At 42.4% G+C, this 15119-nt stretch overlaps 1 protein-coding gene across 1 annotated transcript; it reads left to right on the top strand.

Moving 5' to 3' along the window:
* The first annotated feature begins 9415 nt into the window (after positions 1–9415).
* Positions 9416–14799, top strand: LOC147625819 (small ribosomal subunit protein bS6c-like). Its single transcript, XM_086817393.1, has 2 exons — positions 9416–9902; positions 14312–14799. Exons 1-2 carry the CDS (start codon positions 9501–9503, stop codon positions 14552–14554), a joined length of 645 nt encoding a protein of 214 aa, XP_086673519.1. The 5' UTR covers positions 9416–9500; the 3' UTR covers positions 14555–14799.
* The last annotated feature ends 320 nt before the right edge of the window (positions 14800–15119 follow it).

A 15119-nucleotide genomic window follows, 5' to 3' on the forward strand; every position in this document is an offset into this window, starting at 1 on the left:
GAAATAGGGTCCTAGGGTAGGGAGAGGGTGCGAGAGTGAGGGAGTGAGAGTAGAGAGAAAAAAGCGCTGGCCATTTTGGAGGAATCGCTCGCTAGAAAATGCTTGCCAAAAAAAAATTCCCCCCTGCATGGCCTACCTTACTTGACACCAAGGCTAGCCACACAACACGTTGTCTTAGGAGATGTGGACCTCAATAGGGCACCCACCCCTCGCACCATCTATAGTAGTAGCAACCATTGCTATGGTAAACAATTCTAATCCATGATCATCAATTGTTTTGAAGTTGAATTTTATATTGGAACTAAACTTGCATCTTTTAATTTTAATGTGACCTAGGTATAGTGAAAGCATCATCGAGAGAGAGATGGATTGAAGCCATTGATTATGTAGTCATAGTTGGCAGAAAAGGACCACAACACTTGAGCTTCCCCATGGAATAGTTACTATACCCTTGGTGGATGAGGGCACCCCTACACCTATCAACATCCCAAGCCTCATCCTCCACTTACAAGCCATCACCTCAGTTTATAACACTCAAACACTTGTCTCACCATGTTGACCACCACCTCAAACCATTATGGAGATCCAAAAGCTTGCCCGCGAAGACAAAGACCACCCCCTAAACCTAACCTCAACAACCTTTCACGGAGGTCACCACCAAAAGGAGTGGGTTACCAATAGTATCCTAGATAGCCCAATGAAAGTACGATACCCAAGCAAAGTCCTCACAACCATTTAGCCAAAAGCCTACCCATGAGTAGATCTGCCAAGCAGAAGCTCCATGCAATAGAGTTTTACCCAATCCCCAAGCCCCATAAGATCCCTATCAAGATGTTAAAAAAGGCTTCTATGACGGAAATCCTTCCATTTGGGTCCCAAAAACCTCATGGAGACCGCAGCCCAATTTCCAAAGATAAAGAGAGTCAAGTGGTGGCTTCTAACACCGACATTCTATTGGGTCCCAACCAAGCTGCTAGAAGGGTAAGGCTAGGAAGGGAACCCCTATAATTGGGTTCCAAACTCAAGAAAGCATGTATCACAAGACTCAGCACCATCAAACGCTAGACAAAAGATGAAGTGTAGAGCAAAAGCTATGTTGCCGACATGCTAACCCCAAAGCTTAAGAAAGAATGGAGAGCAGTGGGTTCTAGGTTCCACCTCGACTCATGTGGTGACACCACCTTTAGAGAAGAGCAGTCCATGGATGCCATGCAATAAGATGTAGTACCTTGCCCACGTGCACTAGCCTTACCCATCCATATTTCCATAAAAAAAGAGCTACCCATGGGTGCCAAACCCCAAACAAAGCCGTGTACAAACTTTTGTGACACCACCAAGCAACACTAAGGCTAAAAAATATCACTACGATCCCATAGCACCCCTATGGTGTTTCCACACTAAGACCAACTCGCCACAGCCGGCCGGAACTAGAAAGACAAATATCAATCAAGTGCACCAACAAACCCGACAGTAGTGACATCAAGGCTTCCATTGGGGATAGGTAAGCGAGGCCGCATGGTAAGCCGAAACCCTAAACTCATTATACATATGAAATGTATCACTTTATATTAAAAATTATACATACACATACACCCGAGATGAATGGTTAAAAACTTAAAACCCAGTGTAAAACTAGTAATGATAAAAAATTAAAATCACGCACATGCACCTGCATGCACACAAGCACATACACACACACACTTATGTACTCTCTACTTATGGTGACATATGCATGTCACACATGCACACATAGCACCCCCTCCCCTTGAAAAGTTCCCCCCTTAAATTTCCTCTCCCAAAACCCTCCCTCTTTTGGGAAAATTTCCATACACACACACATATAGAGAGAGAAAGGGCTCCCTTAAATGTCCTTCCCCTAAATTTTTGAAACCCTCCCTCCTTTGGAGAAAATTTCCACACACACCCCCCAAAAAAGGGCTTGCGTGTGCCACCTAACACAAGGTACCACATCATCACTCGATTAAAAAAAAATATTAGAAAAAATAATATAGGGTTACATCTGCCATGTGGTAACACTGCCATGTGTCATCGAGTGCCACATCATCACTCGATAAAATTAAAGAAAGAAAAGGGTTGCATGTGTCACATGGCAATGCATGCCCACGGTGCCACATGGTATCAGGAAAAAAATACTAAAAGGAAAGAAAAAATAGGGTTACGTGTGCCACATAATGCAGGCCCACGATGCCACATCAACAATAGGGAAAAAATCTTATAAGAAAAAAATAAAAAATAAAAAAATAGGGTTGCATGTGCCACATCATGCCCCAAGTTTTTTTTAATAAAAATTTTATTTTTTATAACGTTTTATTTAAAAACCGCCCTTGAGAAGAGAACCTTGTTGGGGAGAAGTCGGCAATGCAACTAAGCAAAAAAAAATCCCAAGAATCAACTAGTGCTATGCATTTCTTACCAAGGTGCAAACTATTCCTACAACCATGCTCAAATCAAGAGAGGTAAAGATGCCTAGAGGTCAATGCAATGTTGCATGCCATAATTAGCATTGTCCAGTAATCTATAATTTCATCTTGAAGCCGAGCAAGCTCTACTTACTTTCATTGCCATTGCCATGCTTTAAGAAAGCAGATCGAGTAGCCACCAAGTTTCCAAAATGAGGCTTAAGTAGCACTACCTGATCCATTTGGCCATGTCTCGACAAGCCACCCTCCCTACTCACAGTTTACTAATGTCCATACCATATTAGGTGTCCTAATTTTTTTCATTTTCATGGATAGCCTAACCTCATTCACACTCACCTTATCAGCTAGCCTTGTCACATATTCCCTATCCTCAAACCATGTGTAAGAGTCAAAGAAATCATACAAATAAGTGTGGAAGAAAGTGGTGTGTTAGAGTATTCATCAAAAGGAGCTTCTACATGGGTGCAATTTTAGCCTAATGCCCATGTACGAAACCTATAATATCCACATAAGATCTATATTTAATAGACATAGACAACACTCTATATTTTTGGATAGGGGGACAATGGCGCTAGTGCAAGCGCGGCCCATGGCACAACCCATCACTTGGACCTTTCTCAAATTAGCAAGAACCTTCTCTAGCCTCTTCTTTGACCCCACCACCCATTGATCTACACTGCCCCATGCGCTCAATTGTAACACATTTTTTTTACATCTTGTATCTCACGGTACACACATAAACATGCACTTGTAACTAACCTTGTCAACCCCAACCCTCTAGGCATCTCTCTCTATCTCCATGGGGGTGAGACCATGGTGGTGTAAGCCTATCCCATGGTACGATTTATCATTTGGAGAGCCCTCAACCTTGCATACCTTCAAAGAGATTTAATACATACACTTATAGTTAATCTTGTTAGCAACCCTCCATATATATCTCTGGATGGGGGGACCATGGTGGGCGTAAACATGGCCCGTTTTCTGGAGAATCCTCGAACTTACATGTACCTTTAAAGAGCTTCAATATGTGCAACTTTTGCTTTGATTTTAATTCAACACCAACATAACCTCGGCCTGCTGGCTACTGATGTATTCTCCCCATGAAGAAGCCCAATCTCTAGGCATCACATTATGAGCTTGGGGTATAACATCGTGTCATGCTAAGAAGATTTGGACTACCATCTACCCATGCAATCATGGTCTTGGCACTCATTCCACCTATCACAAGGGTACATATCACTTTTACCATTATTTTGAATGGTCCCAACCATTTCCATAACAAATAGAATCCTCACATGAAGAACTTCTACATCACCTATACCTTTCATGCCACCTCTACAAGGCTACTACTAGGGTCGGCAGAAGGGTCTTGAACCATACTAATTAATCTCGTATGCCAACTTCATAGCATATCCTAGACCATCCACACATTTCCATCATGGCAGCAACTTCACATCGACTTGGGTTATGTGAAGATATGATTCACCATTAGGAAGGGGGGAATATTAACCACTCCATAGGTTTCAACATTGTTTCACTCACTGCCATAAGGCCCTATCATAAGATGATTTGCCATCCTACCCACTCAAACAAACACTTATATCTTTTGTAAGATGGCACTAGAACATTCTTACCTTGTGCTTAAATGTCAAATAGTGAAAGTCTAAGGACTTCGTGTACTTGCTTAATACTTTTAAGTTTGTCCACCTTAGTGTAAAAACTAGTCACTTGTATATAAGTCATTTTTTACAATAAGCAACAAACAACAGCCATTCCCTTGAAATAGGATACTTGTGAGGTATTCTCTTCTCTACTCATGCTTGCTTGTATGCTATTAGATTCACTAGATGGATGTTTTGTTGTAGGTTTTCCTCTTCCATTACCTTCTTCTTCCCCCACCTTTTGTGAGGGAGAACCATTATGAAGGACCATCTCTAGTTACCTCCATCTAAGCGACGAAGAGAGCTCTCCCTTCACCCTCCTATCGACAATGAGTATTCTAGGATGACAATGGAGTGAGGATGTAATAAACAACCTAGTACATCCACATTGGGAAGTTACATTTGTGGATCTAAGGCAAGACCCAACGACACATGCTTCAACAAAGGCAATGTAGAGTATTCAGATGATGTTGAGGTTGTGTAATATGTAAAAAATTATGGTGAGAATGTATGCATAAATACTAAGCATGCCAATAAAGCAATGCACATACCAATATGTGGGTAATGCTAACATGCAAATGAGGGCAATGTGCATTCCAATGCGGGTGTATAAAATGCAAATGGTGGTCCTTTCATTGCCAATGATATGCAAAGAGTCATGTTGATGAGATCTATGATGGAGAACTTCAATCAACAATAATCCCAACTTTAAGCTCACCTTCTTGAGGATTTTAAGAGTGAGATGTTGACTTTGAGAAGTGAGTTCAAGAATGAAGTGTAGCCATATTTGGTAGTGATGTGCGTGAACACACTAGGACTAGCCAGGGCACTTTTTTCCTCTTTAGGAGATTTTTCCCTCTTTTAGGAGATTTTTTCCCGTGTGCTAGTATACACCCATCTTGGGGTATACTTATCATCTTTGTACAGCACACATTCATTATCTATCATCTCATTGTGTGCTCCCTTGAGCTTCTCCAGTGTGTGTGTGTGCGCGCGCAAGTGTTTCTACAACCTTGTTTCCAACATTTGCTATTAGAGCATACGCTGCTGCCTACCCTTCTCCCCGATTCACTTGTCTTCTTGAATCAGATCAAGGATCTCTTTTGGAAGAAGAAAGAGGACCTTGAAGTGTACAATACTTTGTCCTACAGTTTACTGGTTAGATTTTTGTTTTGGGCACATTTTGGGGACCGTTCACATCGTTTTTAGTTTTTCTGTAGACATCTTTAGGGACCAAATTTGCAATGTTAATCTTCAAATTTTCAAGTAGTATTATTAGATCTACTATACACGAGTGTGTAGATACACATGAAAGCATCATCAAACACTTACCACACTGGATCTTGTTTATGACCTACACTTCAATGACATCAATCTCTACATCTTATAAGTAAAATTTCTCCTCACTTTACTTTGCCTTTCTTTCATATACCTTGTAGGTCTCAATTGTTAGTGGCCTTATTAGGAGCTGCCTTGGTTGCATCAAAGGATCACTTAACACTTGCAAGTCGTGTGATTACTTGCTTGGGTATTATTAAAAATGGCAAACAATGATGTATTTCAGATTTACTGAGAATAAGCTTGATGGGACTAACTACCTATTAATGGTCCTATATGATGCGGTAGGTATTGGTAGCCAAAGGGCTATGGAATGTTGTGGTTGGTACTGAGAAACGTTCTAGTTCCTCTAATGAACATGCTACAGAAGACACATCTGTAGACACGGAATAAATTTCACACGGTAAGGTACTATAGGATAGTATACCTCCTACATAGGAACAAACAAAGTGGGATGCATGCACATGTGTTGCTTGCTTTTTTGTCACAATCAAGAGGAGTATCATTCCTCACATTCAGTTATACATGACTACTAAATATGTTTGGGATGCACTTGCGTCATTGTACTAGGTACGTAATGAAGCAATTATTTTTCACTACTCCAAATGGTGGAAAAATTATGTTCTCAGATGTATTATATATACCAAGGATTAAGAAGAACTTGTTATCTGTCTCTGCCATTGCTAAGGCTAGCTTAGTAGTTTAGTTTGTGGATGATAGATGTATTGTTCATGATCGTAGTGATGGTAATACAATTGTTGCTTATCTCATGGCCTTTATAGGCTAGATGCATATGAAAGACAAAAGCATGTTGTACGTATAGTTTCTACCACAAAGGCAATGGGTGATAATAAGCTATGGCATAAATGCTTTGGTCACTTGAACTTTGGCAGTTTGTTGCGTTTCATAAGTATGACATGGTGTCTGAGTTGCCACATCTTGAAGCCCCTATTAAACATGTTTGTGAGGGCTATATTCTTGGAAAAATGTATCAGGTAGCATCGTTTCCCAAAGATGGTTCAGTTAGAGCTGTCCAAAAATTACAGCTTATACATAGTGATGTATGGAGGCTACCTTTATTTTGTCAAATTCATTAATCATTATTTCAGACGTACCTGGGTATATCCATTGAAAGTGAAATCAAAGGTTTTTATGTACTTTAAGCACTTTGTTGCTATGGTTGATTTTTTTTTCATATAAGAATATTGGTACCCTACGTACTAATCGAGGGGGGGGGATATATGTCTATGGAGTTTCATGCATACATGGCTGATCATGGGATAAAACACCAATGTATGTGCCTTATATACCTCAGCAAAACGGTGTAGCTGAATGTAAAAATAGATCTCTCATGGAGATATGTTGTATGGTCAAAATTCAGGACTTACCTCATGGTTTCTGGCTAGAAGAAGTCATATTTGCAACACATGTTTTGAACAGGTTTCCTACAAAGACTTTGCATACAATTACACCTTTTGAAGCCTGGAATGGTAGAAAGCCCATTGTGGCTCACTTATGCATTTTCGGTTGTCTTGCTTATGTACATGTGCCTGAGTAAATTTGCAAGCAAGCTTGACAACACGTGATAAGGCTATTGAATGTATTTTTGTGGGGTATAGCTCAAAAAGTAAAGGTTGTCGTATTTATCATCCTACTACCAAGCAGATTCTTGTGAGTAGAGATGTTGTATTTGTGGAAGATGTAATTCATCCCTTGCTTTTGTGTTAAAAAAAGCAAAATATATGTTAACAGGACATATTCGACACTCTCTTTCCATTGTTCAATACATAACACATTGATGTAGAGCATTTGAGTACTTAAAGGAATGCTGAAAATCAACCCACAAAGGTTAAAAATCAACATGTTTTTCAACCCATAGATTAGCCTATTGATGAGGCAAATGCAGATGATGCAGTTGATGAGGAAAGAAGTAAAATTGTGTTGTTTAAAAGTATGCCAAAATGGTTGGTACAAGCAGAACACGTGCAGGTTCTCATCATGTATCTCATGTTGACATAGGTCATGCTCTTATTGCCAGTTTATGTAATAAAGAGAAACCTGTCTTCTTTGATGAAGTAAATGAATTAGAAAAATGGATGAGTGTTATGCAATCTGAATATGATGCTTTACTAAAAAATGATACTTGGGAGTTGTCTGATTTGCCTCATGGCAGTCACACCATTAGCACAAAATGGGTTTACAAGCTTAAACGCAAAGTTGACGGTAGTGTCAAGTGGTATAAAGCAAGGATTGTTACAAAGGGTTACACACATGAAAAAGGCATTGACTATGGTGAGACTTTTGCACCCACATGTCGTATGGCTACCATGTGGAATATCATTGCATTTGCATCACACATAAAGGAATGTACGTCAATTGGACAACAAAACTGCTTGTTTGAATGGAGATTTGCATGAGGAGGTCTGTCTCTCTTAGCCTCGTCGTTTTGTTAAGAAAGGTAGGAATCAAAATTATGCAAATTGAAAAAAGCGTTAAGTAGGCTCATAGTACCCTCTACATTAAGAGGACTAAAAATGAACTTTTGGTCATTGTGCTATGTGTTGTGGATGACATGCTGCTCATAAGCCTTGATGATGATCATATTTTAGCTTTTATAGCTAATTTACAGAGGTCTTTTGAAATGTGAGATCTTGTCCTGTTGCACTATCTAAATCTAATTTTTGGGTTTGTGGAAATCTTAAGGGCTTTGCTCTTAAGATAGATTGCCCACCTTCATTCTTTGTGAGCTAGTCAAACTTTGGCGAATTTTGGAGGCTTCTTCTTGAGTTGTTGCATTGAGCCAGGTGTTCTATGATCCATATCTTGGTGTCTTTGAGTGCTTTTGTCTATTTGAGGACTATTTGAGAATCTCAATCTTCTAATGTTTGATATGGTAATTGAGTGATTGTCTTATCATCTCATGAAACTTTGGAGCAATTCCACTTTATTATCGGCATAACTTTGGTTAGTTGTTGATGATCTGAAAATCTCTCCTTTTCTCCATCCATGTCTCCATCCATATGCCATCCTTCAAGTAAACCACCCACACGGAACGATTGTGACTTCTAACTTAATGTTTTCTTTCAAATCTTCATTGACCACCATTTTGTGACCATCTCTTGGCAATCTTCCTTCATCTCATCTCTCACCTTGGTGATAATTTCATGGGTTTTAGACGTCAAGCTCGGCTTGTTTTACAAGGTCGTGACTTGATCTTCAAGTTTGTGAACCACCCATCCTTTCAGCCATGTGATTTGCTTTAGCAAATAGGTGGTTACCTCACTTGATTGAGTTGGAGGGTGGAAGGGGACGGCACAAAATCCTTTCTCTCTCTTTATATAAAGAACTTTTTATTTTGTAAATAATTATAGGAGGGTGTATCTTTTGTCTCTCTAAGAGGGTTTACAAACTTGATGGGTGGAAAGGTCCAACACCTTCTCAATCTCTGTCGTGTCTAGTTCATTTAGGTTGGACTTCCACCCAAGGTTTCCTTTTGATGGGTTGCATTGTCCTTCAAAAATGACGATAATAAAGCAAAATCAAATGTTTTTATAATTATAGTGCAATTTTTAATGGGCTGTGTTGCCCTTTGAAATTGACAGTAACTAAGCAAAATCAAATGTTCTTTACAATTGTAGTGTAATTTTGATGGGTTTTAAGGAATTTTTTAACGGCTGAAATGCTCAAAGAGACGGGCATGAAAGCCGTTAAAGAGCAAGCCTCTTCTACCATGGCTTTACACACTACCCTAAGGGTTTCAAGGAGTTGGGCTGACTTAGATGCTGATGGGTGGAAAGCAACTATCGGCGAACAAAGCCATGGATGCCTAGGCACATGCAATTGGAGAGCTAGGCCACCTAAATTTTTATACTGCTCAATGAACAATGTGAGCTGAGATCACCTCGAACACATGGATGTCACGTGCATAAATCTCTAAGAGGAGATGACATCTTACCGCCCGAGAGATGGGCACCCGGTCTTTTCCACTGGCGCAATGTGTAAAGTTGTAAAACCCCTAAGTCACCTTATCCTGAAGAACGCAGGGGGCTCCTGAAGGGCTATGGCGTTCCTCGGCTTGCTGTCTCATGCGCCTGCATCATACTCGTACTCATGGTCGAACCTGTCATTCGCACACGCGTGCTCGCCTTCTCTCTCCGCATTTCCTTCGTCCTCCTCCTCGTCTTCCGAGGCTTTTCATGTACCCTGCATCGCAGTAACTGCGGTGGCAGCGTCATCTTCATCGGCCATCCAGGACCTGCTGCGGTCCCGTACTGACGACTCCCCCGACGACAGCTTCGGCTCCAGCCTGTTCGGCAGCCTCAACGATGTGGTGTCGCCTCCCGTGGAGCCCAAGCCCCCCGTGGAGTGCCCGCCTGGTCTCTGCCGCTACGAGACCATGGCCGTGCTGCGCCCAGACATCACAGAGGAGCAGCGGCTCGAGCTCACCCAGCGTTATGAGGAGGTAGGGCATTTTCAAACTCTCACGTGTGTGTGTGTGTGTGTGAGAGAGAGAGAGAGAGAGAGAGAGAGAGATCCTTTGACCTTCGCATCACAACTCAAATAATCCAGTATTTGCATGCATAGTGACAGGATGGTGAAGACAACATACATTCAAAAGCCCAAAAGCTTGTCATTGTCTTGGACTTGAAGATCTGACACGTTTTAGAGCCTGGCTTTGCGAAGTTCACCACAGAAAATGTGGCTGCTTCCAAGTTCAGTGTGGCATCAATAAAGTTGTGTGTAGTAACATTATCTAATGAAACACGCACATGTATCCATGAAGTAAGGACCCCCCACATTATAATGTCCATAATGAAGCATGCAATTGGTAAATGAGTACTATCACATGAACTATGCAAAGAATATGGCTCAACATAGATCAAGGGGTGAACGCGGATTTGTATCCTCATTGTCTTGGATAATAGCACACCCTTCCCTTGACTACATGGTCAGCCTGGTTGCATCTAATATATAAGCCATTCTCATGTGCTTTGATAAGAGCCATGAAAGATCTATAGGTAGAGTCCTTTGTTCTGTCTCTTGTGAAGTGGGGGTTGGTGATCTACGTGTTAAAAAATATGAGAGTTTCGAGCTGGAGTTCCTCGCATAGCAGCCCACTGACACCCCTTCCCCTCACCCCCACCTTTGTCACCTTTTCTTGTTGCCCTGATTGCGCACAACCCCTGCCTCCCTCCCCTCCTCTCCCCTTCCTAATTTTTTCTCATCCATTGTTGCAACCTCTTTTACCTTTGCCCGCTCTTCCATCTGCCCTCCCCTTGTCTTGGGCTTGCTCTCCTACTCAACCCTTACCTTGCCCTTTCCTAACCTTTTGTTTCCACTTGCCTCCTTGTGCCTCCTTTTCTTATGGGGTTCTTGTTTGCTTGCGTCGATCTTCATTGGGATTTTGTGCTCCCTTTGTTCTGAGGAGACTATGGCAACCACTCTAGTTTTTCCCATTGAGGCCGCTTTCCGTTGCCAATTTTTACAAGTGGATCTCTAGCTCTTTCCATTTATGCGTTGCCTCTTTTGGATGCTACCAGTCTTATTTGTAGGTTTTCTAGTAGTAGGGGTCTCTTGCTAGCTGTGCTAATCGACATGGAGGGTCTGATCTCATACATGCAGGTCCTTTGCAATGTATATATTTGGATTGAGTTTTACGACCTCTCTTGTGGATGAAGTTTTGCAGCTCAACCTTATCGTGCAATGCAACACTCCACTTCGATGCCATGTGGACATACTTTACCAATAAGTGCAAGGCCATGGGGTCGGACATCAGGCATATTTAGTGTGAGCCCTTGTCCAAGGTCGAGTCGCTCGTGTAAGTACCAACAAGGGAGAGTCATCGTCGTGCACATCCCACGCATGTTAGTGTGATGTTCGTCAGGCACACACGTATGGTGTCCCGGGTATCTATTAGACCACTTGGCTAGTTCCCGTGGTCCTATTAAAGTCATTTAGGACCGTTGGTGTGTGTGAACCCTTGAAAAAGACACTAGCAACTTCATGTTTTCAAGGGACATTGTTATAAAGGTCACATGGACCTTTGGGCAGGCCCTTGGGCCACCCAAGATTGGGGCCATGGGCATATTGGGCACCTATAAATGTGGTGATTGTAAATGGGTAGATTTTAAAGGATGAGGTGTAGAAGATGAGGTCATGGGCCACATGGGTTAGCCACTTGTTGATGTGAGTTGGATGGATGAGGATGACAAATCTTTGAAGTGGATGGCTCTTGGAGCCCTATATATTTGATATATTCGGAGAGTATATTCTAAGTAATGCAATGGAATTAGTTTGCCAAGTAGCATCATTATCATCCTCAGCACCATCATATCATTATCATGGAGGGTCTAGGACCCCAGTCGGCAGCCATCAGAGGCAACCAGCCTACAGTCGGCAACCATTAGGGGGTTCCTAGGCCGTAGGCGCCAATCTACAGGAACACATGGGACAACATTACCATCAGTGCAGCCATTTAATGTGATTTTGAGGAGTATTTCATGTCCAAGCTAGCCGACAGCATTTAGAGTTGGCCGATCAGCACCTCAGGCATATATAAAAGCATAAAGTCATTCATTTAGTTATTCATTCAAAAGTCTCATCATTCATCAATCATGTAAGTCAAAAGACGCATATGTAGGGCCAGAGGTCAACCCCAATCCCCTTTGGGGTTGACCAAGGGCCCAAGCCATGTACATTTATCAGTAACCTTTTGTACAATATTAAATACAGAAAACCTTGACACCAATCTCTCTCTCTTCTTCTCTCTCCTGTCTTAATCATATTTAAATCAACGTCTTGTTCTTCATCAAGCTTAGGGCTATGGATCAGTACAGCAAGGCTTCCGCGCGTGCAACACCTTGCTCGTTGTGAGCCCTTGTCTAGGGACGTGTCAGCTAGTGTGCCAGGGTCGGTCGTGCATGTCCCATGCAGGTCAATTTTGCGAATCCGGCACAATAATGCAAACCTCTCGAATCATGTAATGGTGTTAGGACATCTTGTAAACTTGTTTGGCTACTTGGCCGGGTGGATGAGCACTTGTCAAAGGTAGTTCATTGTCAAAAGTCGTGCCTTAGGTGTGTTTGAACCCATCAATTATGGTACTAGACTCTAGTGACACGACGGATCGGAGGCACATTGTAGGAACCTCTTTTAAGGTTTTGGCTAAGCAATTTAGGGGGCAATGGACCCCCATAAGGGGCCCATGCCCAAGGTGCCCAAGCCTAGAGGGGGGCCGAGTGTAAAATGCACGCACAACTGTTTGTGTGCAAATTGGCCAGTCCTATGCATGCATAGAAGGCAAAAGCCTTCATAAGTTCATTGTGTGCAAGTGGCCAGCCCTACGTAGGCCCGGCCGGCACACAGGCACACCCCCCTCAGCCTATATAAAGGGTGATTCTGCCTTAGGGAGGTCATCAATCATTCTTGGAAGAACCCCCTGTTTGTATGCAAGCTGCCCAAGGCTGTCTACAAGCCAGAAAATGCAAGGTGAAAGGTGGGAATCGCGAGATGACCTGCTGTATGTGGAAAACACAGCCTGCTTGTGTCTACATAGATCAACGCGAGTATCAGAAGTGCTGTCCAGTCCAGAGGCAGCCACATGGCACGAACTGTCCCATTCAATTTGGGGCATGACTCAGCCCCACAGGTCAGTCCATTCTTCATTCAGCAATAAAGCAAATACACCTTCACGGTGGGGGCCCTTCAGAGGGCTAATTGATGTACATGTCTCTCTCTTGCATTCACTCTCTCGTGTGTATCTAGATTTTGGTTTATGGAATGCTGAATGATTGCTCTAACCAAGTACCTGAAGCCTACTCCAAACTTCCACATGTAACATTTCCCCTGTGCCTTTGTGTTGGGGAGGGGGGGTGTGCAAGTGAAGGTTCTTCCCACTTTCATATCTTCACATCCACCCCCTCCACAATGCCCCTCCAGCTTTTTATGTTACTGCCTTGCCAAATAATCATTCTATTGCCCTCTTGCCACAGTGAGCCATTTGTTCATGTTGTGTAGGCATCACGTCCAATCTGACCTTGGTTTGCTGAGGAGAAACCAGTATTTCAAAATTATTGCTGCTGCTCATAGCAGCCTTCCAAACATGACCTCAAGTCCAGCCTGAGGCAGGACTCAGGAGCATTGATTTCTAACATAGCATAGATGCCCCCACTACTGAAGGAAGACTTGTAGAGGAGTCAACCCTACCACCTTCCAAGTCCAGATTATAAAGACAATCCTCTAATTAATTTACTTAGGTGCGTGATAAGTCACTACATGCCATGGCTCTGAAATACTTTCATTCTATGACTTGGATCCTCTTTGTCTAAGTTTTTGAAATTCCAGATGAGGACCAAGTGTGCCCTCACATAGGGCCGCATGGGTGACCTTCATGCACTCGTATTATTTTGATGCTCATTAATTAGACTAATCATGCCATGGATTTGCTTTTCAGCTGCTTCCATTCCACTCCATTCCAATGCTTCCAGCAGATACTGATGTGTATGCATGCCTCACATTTTTGCTTTCAAGACTACCATATGGCTGTTCTTGCACCATTGTCCACGTGGCATTTTAAGCTTACTGCTTTCTATGACCAGGAGATCAACAAAGGTAGCCCTAGTGGGTTGCATATAATGTGACCCTTTACTATTTGCATGGACAACCCGGTGGTTTCTGCATTTCTTTTAATGAAGGGCTTTACTATTTTTCTGAGCTTCAGTTCTGAGTTATTGATTGTTTGTAGCATTAATTGGTTCTTACCTTGGACTGCTTTCTTGGGTGATGCTTGCAATTGTTCTTCTTGTGCGTGCTGGGATGATGGGTGGGCAGACTACAGGTAGATTGAGCTACTCATGTTTATGTGTAATGCAGGCCATCATTGCAGGTGGTGGTATGGGAGTGGAGGTGTTTAACCGTGGAATGATGCCTCTGGCTTACAATATCAGAAGAAAAGACATGGGAGGAATCTCAAACAGATATTTAGACGGGGTTTACTTTCTGTTTACATATTGTGCAAAGCCCAAAACTCTCACTAATCTCCAAAAGAAATTCAACACCGACGATGATGTTATTCGAAGTTCCACTTTCAAGATCAAACCTGCCCGCCCTTCATGAATTTCTTCCTTGTGGGTTTGGCAATGGGTTTGGTTCTTGTGGAAATAAAAGTGGGTTGGTGTTGTAAAGTATTCAGAGTTCGAGTCTGGTGGCGACATTTTAAATTCGAGCATTCTGTCCTTGAAATTATCAAGGAAAGTTATGCATGTGTATAGAGAGAGAGAGAGCTTTCAACATTTTGAGATTTAAGTGAAACTGATTACTGTGAGATCTATCAAGTACAGGAGCACAAGTTTGTTCTGCAATGTTGATACTCGTCATGTGAGTGTGTGAGTGAAGTTTGTTTACATTAAGTAGAGTGGAGTTCGTTTTTCAATGTGATATTCCGTTTGTGTGTAGAATGTAAGTTGCGCGCGCGCGTGTCTGAGAGAGAGAGAGGTGGTGTGTGTGTCAAGCGTGGTCGCTTGTTGATCTGCTGGTTTGCTCACGAACCCTACCTGCCTGCTGGTCGTCGACCTGTTCCTGCTGGTGCTATGTCCTCCCTGCCTGCTGACGCTGAACCTAACCCGCCTGCTGGTGCTAAATCCTACCCGCCTCCTGCTGGCTGTTCGCCTGTTCCTTCTGG

This window comes from Cibotium barometz, chromosome 23, assembly GCF_041138505.1.
Source record: "Cibotium barometz isolate CiBa-2024 chromosome 23, ASM4113850v1, whole genome shotgun sequence".
In the NCBI taxonomy this organism is placed as follows: domain Eukaryota; kingdom Viridiplantae; phylum Streptophyta; class Polypodiopsida; order Cyatheales; family Cibotiaceae; genus Cibotium; species Cibotium barometz.

Coding starts and splice junctions, on each gene's coding strand:
- LOC147625819 (XM_086817393.1), top strand. CDS start 9,501: ATGGCGTTCCTCGGCTTGCTGTCTCATGCGCCTGCATCATACTCGTAC. Junction 9,903..14,311: donor TCACCCAGCGTTATGAGGAG/GTAGGGCATTTT, acceptor TGTGTAATGCAG/GCCATCATTGCAGGTGGTGG.